Source organism: Triturus cristatus, chromosome 2_1 (assembly GCF_964204655.1).
Source record: "Triturus cristatus chromosome 2_1, aTriCri1.1, whole genome shotgun sequence".
Classification (NCBI taxonomy): Eukaryota; Metazoa; Chordata; class Amphibia; order Caudata; family Salamandridae; genus Triturus; species Triturus cristatus.
This window is the reverse complement of record NC_140581.1, coordinates 853,341,682-853,356,848: the sequence shown is the minus strand read 5'-3', so window position 1 is coordinate 853,356,848 and position 15,167 is coordinate 853,341,682. Positions and strand designations below refer to the sequence as shown.

General features: G+C 46.7%; 1 protein-coding gene across 3 annotated transcripts in view; it reads left to right on the top strand.

Moving 5' to 3' along the window:
- Positions 1-15,167, top strand: part of SMARCA2 (SWI/SNF related BAF chromatin remodeling complex subunit ATPase 2) — a 1,761,756-nt gene that overhangs the window by 325,361 nt on the left and 1,421,228 nt on the right. For all 3 annotated transcript variants that reach the window (XM_085632958.1, XM_085632957.1, XM_085632956.1), the window contains exon 11: positions 4,330-4,383. In XM_085632958.1, the coding sequence (XP_085489084.1) occupies positions 4,330-4,383 (54 nt within the window). The remainder of the gene's footprint in view (positions 1-4,329; positions 4,384-15,167) is intronic.

The following is a 15,167-nucleotide window of genomic DNA, read 5'->3' as shown; positions in this document are numbered from 1 at the left end:
TCATGGCCACGGAAGGGGCGCCCGACACGTTCGCTCCAGAGCCATAGGCCTGCGCAGCAACTGTCTCAGCGCGGTCGCGGGACCTGCCGAGGTGGGTCAGGGGGCCAGCGTGTGGGTCAGTCCACCTCCATCCCAGCCACCACTTCCTCCAAACCTTCCTAGTCCGGTTTTTCAGGCCCATCAAACGCCAGTGGGCGGCAGGATTCGCCATCACCTCCCCCACTGGTGCACCATCACTTTTGACAGGTGGGTTTTACAAATAGTCCGAAGGAGCTACTCCCTCCCCTTCGAGACTACCCCTCCAGCCATGCCACCCCAGTACCACTGCAGGTCGGGGGAATCACTTGGCACTTGTTCAACAGGAAGTTGCGGCCCTCTTGGCCAAGGGGGCCATCGAGCGCGTTCCTGCGCCAGAAGTAGGACATGGTTGTTACTCCCACTACTTTCTGGTGCCCAAGAAAGACAAGGGCCTGCATCCTATCTTGGACCTCAGGGACGTCAATTGCTTCCTCCGGAAGGAGATGGTCAAGATGTTAACTCTGGCTCAGGTCTTATCTACCCTCGACCCTGGAGACTGGATGGTAGCGTTGGACCTGCAGGACGCATATTTCCACATTTCCGTCCTGCCGGCCCACCGGCGTTACCTGTGGTTTACGGTAGGCCACGAGCACTTTCAGTTTACGGTCCTCTCCTTTGGCCTTACCAGCGCCCCTCGGGTGTTCACGAAATTGATGGCGGTGGTTGCAACTCATCTGCGCAAATCAGGGGTTCCACTCTTCTCCAATCTCGACGACTGGCTGTTGAAGTAGGGCTTGCCCCAGACAGTCGTCTCCCACCTCCAGACTACGGCCGCCCTCCTGCATTTGCTGGGGTTCTCCATCCATGTGCCAAAGTCGCACCTGATTCCTGCTCAGAAGCTCCTCTTAATTGGAGCGGTTCTGGATACGACGCACTTTTGGGTCTATCCTCCCGAACGGCGAGTCCAGGATATTCAGGCTCTGAATCCGATCTTTCAGCCTCTATCCTGGGTTTCGGTCAGGATGACCCCGAGGCTGCTGGGCCTCAAGGCCTCCTGCTTCCTGCTGGTCGTTCATGCCAGATGGCATATGCGGGCTCTGAAGTGGGACCTGAAGTTCCAGTGGGCGCAGCATCAGGAGAACCTGTCCGATTACGTCCAGATCTCGGAGGGCACTGCACAACAATTGCAGTGGTGGCTCACGAACCGGCATTGTGTCAATAGCAGATCCCGGTCCCTTCCCCAACCGGAGCGCACAGTGGCGACTGATCCGTCCCTCCTGGGATGGGGCAGCCACATGGGAGAGGCGGAGATCAGAGGTCTCTGGTCTCCGGTGGAGTCCAGGCTTCATATTAGGCTTCAACCTTTTGGAGCTCCGGGCGATCCGACTTCCACTGAAGGCCTTCCTTCCCTCTGTCAAGGGGAAAGTAGTGCAGGTGTTCACAAACAACACCGCTGCCATGTGGTACTGCAACAGACAGGGCGAAGTGGGGTCGTGGACCCTATGTCAGGAGGCTCTGCGCCTCTGGACATGGTTGGAACATCAGGGCATTTTCCTGATGGTTCAACACCTGGCAGGTTCACTGAAGGCCAGGGCGGACGAACTCGGCCGCAGGTGCATGATGAATCACGAATGGCGTCTTCACTCTGAGGTGGCGCAAGGCCTCTTTCAACAGTGGGGAGAACCTTGGTTAGATCTAGTCTCCACTGAAGAGAACGCGCAATGTCAGAATTTCTGCACTTTGGAATTTACAAGGCGGCACTCGCTAGGTGACGCTTTTCGTCGCAAGTGGAGTTGCGGTCTGTTGTACGCCTTTCCTCCTATACCACTTCTGCCCAGAGTGCTGAAGAAGATCAGGCGCGACCGGGCCCAAGTCATTCATGTGGCTCCGGACTGGGCTTGAAGAGTTTGGTATCCCGAGCTGCTCAGTATGACCATCGATCCCCGATCCGACTGCCTCTTCGGGAGGATCTTCTGTCGCAGCATCAAGGGATGGTCCTCCACCCAAACCTGTCCAGTCTCCACCTCTTTGCGTGGAGATTGAGAGGTGTCAGTTGATTCCTTTCGACTTGCCTCCTGAAGTGTGTGATGTCATTCTGGCAGCCAGGCGTCCCTCCACTAAGTTGGTATACGCCTGCTGGTGGAACAAGTTTGTGGTATGGTGCTCAGCAAAGGTTGTGGATCCCCTTTGTGCCCCTCTGTCTGAAGTCCTACTGTTCCTTCTTTCTTTGGTCCAGCAGGGTTCTGCTCTGGGCACTATCAAGGGCTACCTTTCTGCTATTTCGACCATCCTCAGGCTCCCTGATCAGCCCTCTCTTTTAAAATCCCCTGTTGTTAATAGATTCCTCAAAGCCATTACTCATCTTTCCCCTCATATTCCCTTCATAATGCCACTGTGGGACTTGAACCTGGTTCTCACATATTTAATGTGCGCTCCCTTTGAGCCTCTTTACAACTGTCCTCTTCGTCTGTTAACTCTGAAGACTGCTTTCCTGGTTGCCATCACCACTGCTAGTAGAGTGAGTGAGCTCCAGGCTCTTTCTTGCAAACCTCCTTTTCTGTCTGTCCATCCGTACTAGGTTGTGCTCAGGACACGTCCATCTTTTCTGCCAAAAGTTGTCACTGCCTTTCACATCGGGCAGACCATCACTTTGCCCACCTTCTTTCTGCCTCTGCATCCTTCCAGAGAGGAAGAGAGGCTCCACCGTCTGGACCTAAAACGTGCGCTCTCATTTTACCTGAATCGCACAGATCAGTTCCGGGTGGATGACCAGCTCTTTGTTGGCTACGTAGGTGCCAAGAAAGGTCGGGCCGTACACAAGCGGACTATCTCTCGATGGGTCGTCTTGTGTATTAAAACCTGTTATTCTCTGGCAAAAAAGGAACCTCCGGTGGGACTGCGCACCCGTTCCACCAGGGCGACGGCTGCCACTACGGCATTGGGATGTGGTGTCCCCCTGCAAGACAACTGTCAGGCGGCTACGTGGGACTCGTTGCACACTTTTACTAAGCATTATTGCCTGGACAGCCAAGTCCGGAGAGACGGCTTCTTTGGCTGTTCTCGGGGCTTCCTGGTGTGATCTTGGTTCACAGACCCACCACCGGGGTTGGCATTGCTGGGGTATCTATTCTAAGGTAAGGAATCTATCACTAACGTGTTTCTTTCAGATGCACAAGTTACTTACCTTTTGGTAACGATATATCTGTAAGCAACATTAGTTAGTGACAGATTCCTTACCGCCCCACCCATCCTCCCCGTTCTGCGAACTGATTTCTAGGGTTAAGGTCATCCCTTTTAGGGCCCTAGTTTCTATGCACCAGTGGTCAGTATCTTGCATGGCTCTGCGTTCCTGGCGTGGAAAGTAGTGTACAGAACTGACGTCAGCACGCGAGGGCGGCGTCTAAGTAGCTGCCGCGACGTCATCTTGGCGACCACGACGCCAACGGCGTATGCGGAGCCGCACGACGCCACCTACGGACGCGCAGGGGTTCTGCTGACGAAAACTTTCCGGATCCAGTCTGACGCATGGGGGTAATTCTAAGGTAAGGAATCTATCTCTAACTAATGTTTCTTACATATATCTCGTTACCGAAGGTAAGTAACTTGTGCATTAATGCAGCAAGCATGACATATATGAAAATGAAAGGACTAATTTTCATCCACCCTATCACTTGTTTAAGTGGCGAATTTCTAGAAAATAGTACACACACACACACCACACCGTGCCAGGATACTAAATCTAACTGCCAACACTGCAAACCAGTCGATGACACCTTTCTAAATATTTTATGTTGTATGCAGAGCGTAATGGTGATGAGAATTTTTTGTAAACTAAAATGGTCTGTTGGTCAGACCTAAAATAAAGGAACATTTTTTGGGGAACTATTCCTCTCCTACACCGTATTGCACAAAGAGAACAATTATGTAAAATGTTCTAACTTTACAAGTTAAAATTGAAGTTTCTTTAGTATTGTGCCTGAAGGGATAGGTGATATATTTTTTGCCCCTGCCATTTAACTTAGAAAAGGTTGTTTGGATAATTTGTTGGAGGTTCAGAGTATATGGAGGCCACTGACTGAGTAATATGTAAAGACTAGCAGTCCCCAGTTTGCCTGTAAAAAGGCTGCACCTGGTTTACAATACAGATATAAATCACCATTGATAACTGTGTTAAGGAGTTCGGGAATATATTAACACAACTTAACTGCTGTTCATTAGATGGTGAATATGATTTCACTGCAGTATCTCGGTAAGGTTTAGTGCTTATTCAGCTAAAACTGGTTGTGACAAACATATGTGTCTTTCTTGCAGAAGGTGGAGGAGACTGGTGAAAGAATGGGATCCGGATTAGGTCCAGATGGTGAGGTAAGCAAAAAAATGCCCAAGAAAGTGTTTTTGTGTTACAGCTGTATATTGTTTAATCTATCTGCTAGCATAGAATCAGCATGTTACTTTATTACCTACCCAGCCAGTAGGTTTATCACAAAAAAGTTAGACATTTGATTTCTTTAGATGTTATTCTTAACCAGTTCACACATGTATCTCTTGAAGAAACAGATAATGGAGGCTGCATAGAGAGAATGCATGACCATTTGAATGCACTGCATGAACAGTTGTCACATTTATAATCGTGTGCAATGAGGAGATTCCCAAAGAGAATGATTTCAAATAATCTTGCAGTTAGATTGGTGACTTCATAAATTGGTGACTCCAAAATTCTGAGGAATTAATTTTCAGAAGATAACAGCCCGTTTTCAAAATCATTTCTGTTCGTGGCATGTGTGCTTTAGATACACATGCTTTGCATAAGTCCGCCATCTAGTGTTGGGCTCGGATGATTGCAAGTTGTTTTTGTCCAAGACGTTTTCTTTGAGTTGCGAGGCTGTGTGACTCCTCTGAGGAATACTGCGCATGGTCATCAACGCCATCTTTAGTTTTTTTTTTTCCCCAGACTGCTTCGGGTGTAGTATTTCGCGCTCTGGTTCCAGACTCCTTCAGACTCCCATTGGGTCGTTTATTCCCATTCGACAGTATTGTCTCAATCGGTCTAATTTGTTCCTCACACAACCTTTCTGAAGCATGTATTCAGCTCGCTTCCTCAGGCTGCGTCCAGCCCGGCAAAAAGTTCTCCATTTCCACACTCACGGAGAATGACATGCTAATAGAATGCACTACGTTCCGTTTCTGTCCGAAGTACCACTCGAAATACCCTCACACTGACCAACATCCCGTTTGTAACTTAAGCCTCTCACCGAGCATCGAGAAGACACCTGTACGGCCTCCAAATCCTTTTGGTGCAAAAAGACCCTTTGGGGTCGACGCGCAAGACGACAGGAAATGCAGTGTAAACAAGTGGACGATATCCTAGACGTCTTCGGTCAACAATAAGAGGAAGAAGAAGCCTCAGCTGCACAAGAGAAATCACTCTCCATCCATGATTCCAAGTCACAATCCGAAGATGAATTGACCTTTTTGCAGTCAGAACAAAAAAAACATTTAGTGAGTACCTCTGCCCTTGATCCTATGCCCAAACCATTGGTTCTACCGAAAAATCGCCTCCTGACCCGCCACTGCAATTGAGCCATGGCGCATGTCGAAAACATGACTCTGAAGCTCCGCTCTCTGGCTTTGCTCGGATGGATCGGCCTACAGCGGGGCCTTCACCTCCTCGATATCTGTGGCCATAACACCTAGATATTTGGTCTCAGCACCAAAACAAAGACTGCATATTCCTGAACTGAACATTCCTTTGTCGAAATCAAAGCTCCCACCACCAAAATGCTTTGTCTTCGGTCCCAAACCACCTCCAGAGCCAGTTCTTGAGCAATTTCAACACAAGCTCGTTCGGAAACAAAAGACTTTGCAAGTTCAGCCTTGAACTAAAAAAATTACGATACAACTACCAAAACAACACACTTCTAAGAAGCAATTGAGTTTGAAAGAGGCATTGGACAGTCCTGTTCAACCTGTAAAGAAGAGGAAGGATGCTGCAACTAGTCCATTGCACATCCCTATTCACACTTCACCACTACCACACATACCTCTTCCACCACCTACTCTAACACCTCACTCACCACATTTATCTGAGGTAGGTAACATATCCCCTCAGTCTACAATAGGGAAGGATCACGATATCACAGAGGATTCACAACTAGGGGATCCATGGCATAGTTATAATATTGATCCTCAAGCAGACACTGACCCAGACTTGTATCCATCTCGCCCATCACCACCTAATGATGCCTCTGCTTATCAGGACTTAATAGCATTGTCAGCAACGTTCCATCAAGTTCCTTTATATAAAGATTCTATAGAGGAGGATTTTCTATTCAAAACTTTGTCTACTGCACAGAGAGGGCACAATACTTACCGTTACTTAAGGGTATGACATGCCATTTTGATGAAATCGTTAAAGACTCAGTCAAACAAGGATAATTACTCCACGCATTGACAAAGTACAAGGCAGTCCTGTCCGATCCCATTTTTATTAAAGGCCAACTCACCACAGACTCTTTGGTAGTGTCAAATGCCAGGAAAAGAGCAAACTCACAAACCAATGGAGATGCACCACCTCCAGAAAAAGAATCCAAACTCATAGATGCCTCTGGTAAAAGAGTTGCAGCACAAGCAGCTACTCATTGGCATATAGCCACTAGCCAAGCTTTATTAGCAAGGTATGACGGGGCCCACTGGAACGAAATGGAGGGGCTCCTCCAACACTTCCCAGAGGAGAACAAAAAGAGGGGTCAAGAAATAGTGAATGAAAGTAAACTTATTACTAACAATCCTATTAAGTGTGCACTAGAGGCAGCTGACATCGCTGCTAGGAGTATAAACACCAATATCCTATTACGTAGGCGCGCATGGCTAAGGGTGGTAGGATTTAAACCTGAAGTACAGCTGGCCATATTTAATATCCCATTCTACAAGGAACACCTTTTTGGGCCACAAGTAGATGCAGCCCTTGAAAAAATAAATAACACTGAGGTAGCAAAATCTATGAGAGCCCTACAAACATCCACTGTGGTTCTTTTCAAAGGTCCAAATACAAACAAGGTGCCAAAACTGCCACCACAGATTCCTCTGGGTCACAATACAAAAATCAGGGACAAACCTCTACACCTAGAACTTTATACATAGGTCCCTATAAAGGAAACAATTTAAATGAAGAGGCATAGGAAACAACACCCGTTCCTCAAATGCCAATAACAAATAATGACTTCCTTACCATTCCCCCAGACCATCTAACACCTGTCTGGGTCATCTTCAACAGTTTCTCAACAATTGGAATTCAATCACAACAGACCAATGGGTCTTGGATATTACCCAACATGGGTATTGTCTGTAACTCTTAACTCCTCCAAATATTCCACCTCGCAAACACTAACTATCTGTGCAGCATTAAACCCTTTTGCAAAAGGATATCTCAGCTCTGTTACAAAAAGGAGCAATAAAAATAGTTCTACAACAATTTCAAGGAACAGGAGTATATTAACTTTACTTCCTTATACGCGAAAAAGATGGATCCCTACGACCCATTCGTGATCTTAGGTCATTAAATTATTACCCCATATCAGAACACTTCCATATGGTCACACTACAAGAGATCATTCCATTATTTCAAGAAGGAGATTTTATGGTGGATTTTGATCTAAAGGATGCATTTCCACATACCAATTCACCCTGCACACAGGAAAGCCCTCAGATTTCCATTTCAAGGAAAACATTATCAGTTCAAAGTTCTTCCATTTGGTATTACCACAGCACCAAGAGTCTTCACAAAGTGTCTAGCTTTAGTAGCTGCACATCTACGCAGGCAAAATATACATGTTTTCCCTTATCTAGACTGCTGGTTAATCAAAGCAAACACTACATGCTTTGCAACCAAAACACTCAGAAAACTTGAGATTTGCTGCATTAACTAGAGTTTACCATCAATCTACAAAAATCTCAGCTACAACCAGCCAAAACTCAGTCGTTCCTAGGCGCTATCCTGAACACACAATCCGCTCTAGCATACACAAACACAGACAGGGTACACAACTCAGTAACATTAATTCAGCAGTTTCAGACAGGAAATCAACTTCCTGCAAAATCATTTCTCAGACTTCTAGGCATGATGGCATCCTGTATTCACATAGCTCCACATGCCCGACTAAATATGAGACCTCTGCAACACTGTCTATCTCAACAGTGGACTCAATCGCTGGGTCACCTTCACGATCTAGTGTTGGTAGACAGGCATACAAGTCACTCTGCAATGGTGGAAAACACATAATTTAACCAAATGGTGGCAGTTTTAGGACCCAGTTCCCCAAATAATACAATAGATGCTTCCCTAACAGGCTTGGGTGTACATCTCCATTACCTCACTATTCAGGGAACATGGGGTTCCCAATACAAGAATCTCCATATCAATCACCTAGAGCTGCAAGCTGTTCATCTAGCACTGAAAGCCTTCTCACCTCACCTACAACACAAAGTTGGCCTAATTCGAACAGAGAATATGAGAACAATGTAGTAGTTACAAAAACGGGAGGGGGGCACACTCCAATTAACTCAAGTTTAGCAATAGGTGACAACATTCGTCTCCTAGCAGAACATGTCCAAGGGACAAGCAATCAAATTGCGGACTTTATAAGCAGAACACAACAAGTCCATGAATGGGAGATTCACCTCAATGTTATTCAACCATACTTTCACAAGTGGGGGTTTCCATACATAGACCTGTTTGCAACAAAAGACAACGTAAAATGCCCACACTTCGCAAGCAGGTACCCACACCATCAATCCAAAGGCAATGCTCCATGGATCAACTGGTCAGGGATATTTGCATACGCTTTTCCACCTCTCCCAATACTTCCATTAGTAGTCCGGAAACTCAGACAGACATCTTCCACCATGATACTAATAGCTCCAACATGGGCTACACATCCTTGGTTTTTAACCCCTTCAGTGCCACGCCCTTTCCCCCTCCTGTGCCGGGCGTTGCACTAGTGGGTGGGGTTCATGACGAGATAGTCTCGTCATGGGCACAGCGCAACCGTGCTCCATGACGAGACTATCTCGTCATGGGCACTGAAGAGGTTAACACTACTGGAACGATCTTTAGTCGCACACAAGAAGCTTCACCTGAACCCGGACCTTTTCACACAGAACCACATCCCAATCCCAAAGAAAGGAATCTTGCAATTTGGCTCCTGAAGTCTTAGAATTTAGAAACTTACCTCAAGAATGTATGAACATTCATAAATGGGCTTGTAAATCCACTACAAGGCAATGTCAAGCAGCAAAATGCAAATGCTTTGTTATCTTCTATCACAAACAAAACGTAAACTCTCTTCAATCAAAGGTACTAACACTTATTTTATGTCTATTTCCTTTGCAAAGTGCAGGATTAGCATATACTGCTATACGTTTACGTTGTGCAGCTATTGCATCATATCTCCAAAATAGACAACACATATCAGTGTCTACAATTTCTGTTATACAAGCTTTTATAGAGGGATTTAAAGGAATCATTCCTTCCAGACTTCCACCTGCCCCGCATGGAACTTCAACATTGTTCTAACTAGATTAATGGGTCCTCCTTTCGAACCCTTACATTCTTGTCAATTGCAATATATGTTTCATGGAAACTTGCCTTTTTAATCGCTATTACTTCTCTTAGAAGAGCCAGTGAAATTCAGTCAACTCTAGAAGAGCCTTTCTTTCAACTACATAGAGATAGGGTAGTGCTTCGAACTAACCCTAAATTACTAACAAAAGTTGTTTCCAATTTCCATATTAATCAATCCATTGATGTACCTGTTTTTTTCCCCACAACCAGATAATTTGCAGAAAGGACATTTCACACTTTAGATGTAAAAAGAGCATTGATGTATTATATCGACAGGACTAAATCATTTAGAAAAACTAAACAATTGTGTGTTGCCTTTGCACCGCCTCGTTTAGGAAAAGCAATTTCAAAATCAGGCATCTAAAGATGGATATTTAAATGCATCCAGACGTGTTATGCAAAAGCGAAACGACTTTTACCTGTTCCACCAAAGCACACTCCACTAGAAAAATTGGAGCTTCTATGGCTTTTTTGAGGAACATTCCTATTGCTGATATTTACAAAGCAGTGTTGGACTTGGCCCTTTTTCCCTGAATTTTTCGCTTTTGTGGGAATAAACATGTCATGTTGATGTATTTGAAATGCAAATGTTAAATACTGCGCAATGGTGTACGCAGGTTTATTTTGACCATTGTGGAAATGTTACTTTCAAAATGGACGCCATTCCTGTCTGCACATGTGCCGCCTGTCTGAGGTGAGTTGGCGGTCCAGCTGTCTAGTTCCCTCCCCCAGCTTTTGGAGGGAAGCCTGGCACCCAGGGTGCTCTACACCTCCCCCTAAACCAGTTGGCACCGGTTCCCCAGGGAACCTTCCAGAAGCTTCCAGCCCTTTCTGGTAGGTGGGGTGAGGGGTGTATATATAGGGGGGCTGTGCCACCATGTGGGCAGACTGAACGTGAACTTGACTGAGAGGGGAGACCCTGCCAGGCGGTACCGCCACAAGGGCCTGTGTGCTGGCCCCTGAGCCCATCTGTACTCCTCTGTTGTCCACAGGGCTAGTGAGAGCCCTTTGCTGGAGTGAAGACTGTGGTGCCAGGAGGAGTGCCACTGGATGGGGGATGACCGTTCCCCGGAACTGCTGTCCTGTCTTGATGAGTGCCCCCTGCCTGCTGAACTTGCCCAGTATTGCCTGCCTGCTCTCCTGCGCTAGCGCCTCGTGAGTGCCATCGGTCGTTGGCCAGCACTCCAAGGAGGTGAGGAGCGTGGGCACTACCCTCTTGTATGGGACCCTGGAAATGTGCGCCACCTAGCGCCTGGTGAGAGCTGTATTTGAAATGCCTGTGCTGCTCTGCCTGCACCTAGTGGGACTATTTTCTGGATTACCAGATGAGGTGCGCTATCTTCTGCCCCTGAAGCTTCTGGTGGGACCTAGCACCTCGTAAGCGCTACTTTCAGAGTGCCAGGGAAAAAGGAGCGGACGCCTGCAGCGCTGTGCTGTCAAAGCACCCTTCCAAGTTGCCAGGAGAAGAGGAGCGGGTGCCGACCCCGCGTTATCGTGCTGTATTTTGCATATTTACTCCAGCGGGTGCTCACCCTGCGTGTGTGCCGCCTCTGAACATTTTAAAAATAGCGGGATCCCACCCCGCTTTTCTGCCGCGTTGTTGTGCTCCCCAGCTGGTGCCTACCCCGCCTTATGCATATTTTATGAGCGGGTGCCCACCCCGCGTGTGAACAGGGAGAGTGGCTCCTTTAAAATAAAGCGGTTGCCCACCCTGCTTAGTATTACAAATTTAGAGGGAGCCTACCCCTCATTGCCGCCCGAAATCACCGCCGCGGCCGAGCCGCAAAGAGAGGAGCGAGGAGGAGAAGACGACAGAAGACAGGCACCCGCGCCTTATGGTGGGCTGGGCCTGCCAGGTCAGAGCCTCGCGTAAGCCGTCTCCGCCTCCCCCTGCCTGGGGGAAGCTGCCCGGAGCCTTGCGAGCCCGCATCAAAGTCCCGGGTCCCAGGAGGGGGCCCGGGTGAAGCCAAGTGCCTATTGTAATGCCATGATGATTACGTTTTATGCCTAATGTGGTCTTCTGCCTAATGTTTATGCCCGCAGGTTTCCACGCCTACTGCTAATGTGGTGTTACCAGGGATGCACCATTATGCTAATATTCGGCCCTAATGTTCACATTGATGAGATGCCCCAGGTGCTTGTGTTGGTATGAAGTATAATGTGTTTCCTGCCTACTGATAAGGCCTAAGGTGTTCGGGCTCATGGCGATGCCTACTGCATGTGATTTTGCCTAATGTCATGATGTTTTCATTGCAGGTTCTATGCTAATGCTATGCCCACGGTGTTGCTCATGCTGTTATGTGGAGGAGGATGCCCTATGCTAATGTGTGTAAGCCTAATGCCTGACCTAATGGTTTTCTGTGATGTCCTAGGTTCAGGCCTGATAACGTTTTACACCTCATACTAATGTGTCCCATGCCTAAGGTCATGTATGATGCGCCATTCTAATATGTTACACCTATATTACTTCTGACTTTCATTAATCCTGGTTATGCCTGGTGATGATTCTGGCTTCGGCCCGATTGGCCCTGCCCGGTAAATAGTCCCCCTCTGTAAATGACTACCTGATGCCAGTTGGCTCCGTGTTTACCTCCGTGATTGCATCCTACTGTATTGGGTATAATACACAAGTTATTTTTCATGCAACCTGGTGTGGAGTCTCTTTTTGTAGTGTGCCTGGTAGGTCGCCTGTTTGTGCTGCGCAGATGCTTTACACAATGCCCTGGAGTTTAGCTTAACCGCTCCGCACCACGCTACCCCGTTTCTAACAAGCGGCAACATGGTGTACTCCACACACCTTTACAAAAAATTATTGTGTGGATGTATTTGCACGCCAACAAGCTAGTGTTGGTCAGGCAGTACTTAAAACTCTTTTTCAAACAACTGCAACCCCGACACGTTAACAACTGCCTAGGGAGAGGGACTGCTTTACAGTCCATGCAAAGCATGCGTATCTACAGCACACATGCCTCAAACGGATTGTTACTTACCTTGTAAGCATTTGTTCCTGTCATGTAGTTCTGTAGATTCACATGTGCCAACCCTCCTTCCCAAAAACTCTTGTGTAGGTTGCATTTCATACACTTTATCTCATACTAACTTATGGACATCTCAATGCTTGCATATACAGCATTCTTACATTCTCACCTACCCACGGCAAAAAAAAATGAAGATGGCATTGATGACCATGCACATTATTCCCAAGAGGAGTGACACAGCTTGTGGTTAGAAGAAAGCTTCTTGGAACAAAAACAACTTGTAAATATCGTAGCCCAACACTAGATGGCGGACTTAAGCAAAGTACGTGAATCTACAGCACTGTATGCTAAGAATCGATGCTTACAGGGTAAGTAAATTATTCCTTTTGTGTTACTGCGATCTGGGACAATTGGAGTCAAATGCAAATAGTTTGTTCAACACATAGCTAGGTGGCAGGCCATCAACTTAACACCAACCATCAAATGGTTTACATTCACATTGTTTACCATTTTCTAAATTTCTTGTATTTCTGTATCTTAATGGGCAAATGGTTGCTATTTATCAAATGTACTCATTTGTATTTCTTCATTGCCATTTTTCTATGGTTTCTTTCTTTTTTTGGTTTTAGGAGGGTGTGCAGCTTCTGTTTGTATCACAGAGCCTCTGCATACTTCCAAGTTTGTTAAAAACATATTTGATAAACTATTGTATGTTAAGAGATATTTTGACTGCTCCCCTGCGTGATAAACAAGTGTGTACCCTTGCCATGAGTGCCTGTCTGCATGTGAAAGGGGTATCCTGACTTTGACTTTCGGACCAGTGTCGTACTAACCTTGCATGTGCTCAGAGGCCTAGGTTTATCCTTGACAATGCAATGTTCAGTAACTGAAGGAAATCACCAAACATGTCAACATGGTAGGTAGTGGACTACTGTTTATGCCCTTGGTACACCACTTTAAGCAGTGGCAGCAGCATACTGTTTTTTGAATTTGTAATGTGATCAGACTTTTGTGCCTGTGTCACAGTCTACTTGCCCGTTCTGGATGCCCCTGGGTTTGCATTGCACAAATGAAGCATGAGGACAAGTTTCCCCCAGACAGTGGATGTGCATTCCCTGCATTTGTATGGCTGGTAACCTAGACAAAGAAGTATGGACGATATAGACCGTGGTTCATTAAGAAATTCATTGAGGCCTTGTTAGCAAAGGACTGTGGATTAGTTTTTCCTTCGTTTGTTCAAGGTGAGGAAGTTTCAATTAAGGGGCTGCCCTTTTGTCTGTTCCTGATTACTTCCTGATTACTGCTTTGGGAAGGTGAAGAGAACTTGAACTTCAAGCAGAAATATTCAGTCAAGGCACAGTGAAGTCAGCCCCATTTCTACCTGCTGTGAGAACCGTCACTGTGTGCAAAGGCTGCGTCTAGAGAGCAGCCTGAATATAGTATTTGAAAGGGAACCTACTCAAACTGGTTCTGAAACCCTAGACAGTGGATCCACAGCTGTATCTAGAAAGTGTATATTAAAGTGCCATCCAAGCCAATTTCAAGTTCTTCATGAACGAGGATGGGAGCGCTATGCAGAGTAATTCAAATAACCTGTATGACCACTGCTGGTGTTCTGCCTGTCATCCAGTAACCCAGAGGTGAGGCGGCATCACCTGAGGTCGGCAGTATCTGCTGAAAGAGCTGTGGATCTGCCTAGAAGCATGTCTGTCTGCTGAGGGTGGGAAACAAAGCTCCTGTCCCTGCAGGAAGAGAGACTGTCTGTGATGAGAAGCCCAATGTGTTCTTCCGGTGAGTAACACCCAGAGCAAACAGGCTGCCCTTAAGAGACAAGCCAGGAGTGTCCTGTGTCGTTCCAGTTTGTGGTCCGCGAGCTAGTGCTGCTGACGCCAGAGCCACTGAAGTGTAGCTGATCGACCTGGGATGCTGAAACTGCTGAAGACACATCACCACCTCATTGACCAAAAGACAGCAACTGCCTTGCCTAGCTTCCAGTCTACACTAGCCAGATGAGCTACAACTATCAAAGACTAGATGCCGCTGTGCATATCTTGCCAGGCTGATCTCCTCCAGTGATTCCTGTTCCGAAGGAAATCTAGCACAAGGTCCCCACAGCAAGAAGCTGCTGCTATGAAGGCCAGAGTGCGGGCAGTACCTACCATATCACACGGTCTGCAATATCAGTGAGAAGGTAAAAGTAGGGCTTAGCTCTGACTCTAAAAAGGAACTAAACATGTACAAAGGAATCTGGCATAAGGGCTTCTGACTTTTGCCCGAGTTAGTTTAATTTGAATATCTAAACAGCGAGGTAAAGCTGAAGTAATCTGCAACTGTGCCATATCCGTACCTCTACCCTCAATATACCAGAACCTATGACCATTAGTATCACCAAAGTGCAGAGAAAGTATCAAGAGGAAGGGAGTAATGCCTACTGGACATTACTTTTTAATGTCTCTGTTTGACTGAGCTCTTGTCCCCCTCACTACCCAGCTAAGAAGCTTGTGACTTCTTGGCATTGTTACCCTGAGAGCCAAGTTAAGAAAGGGTTGAAC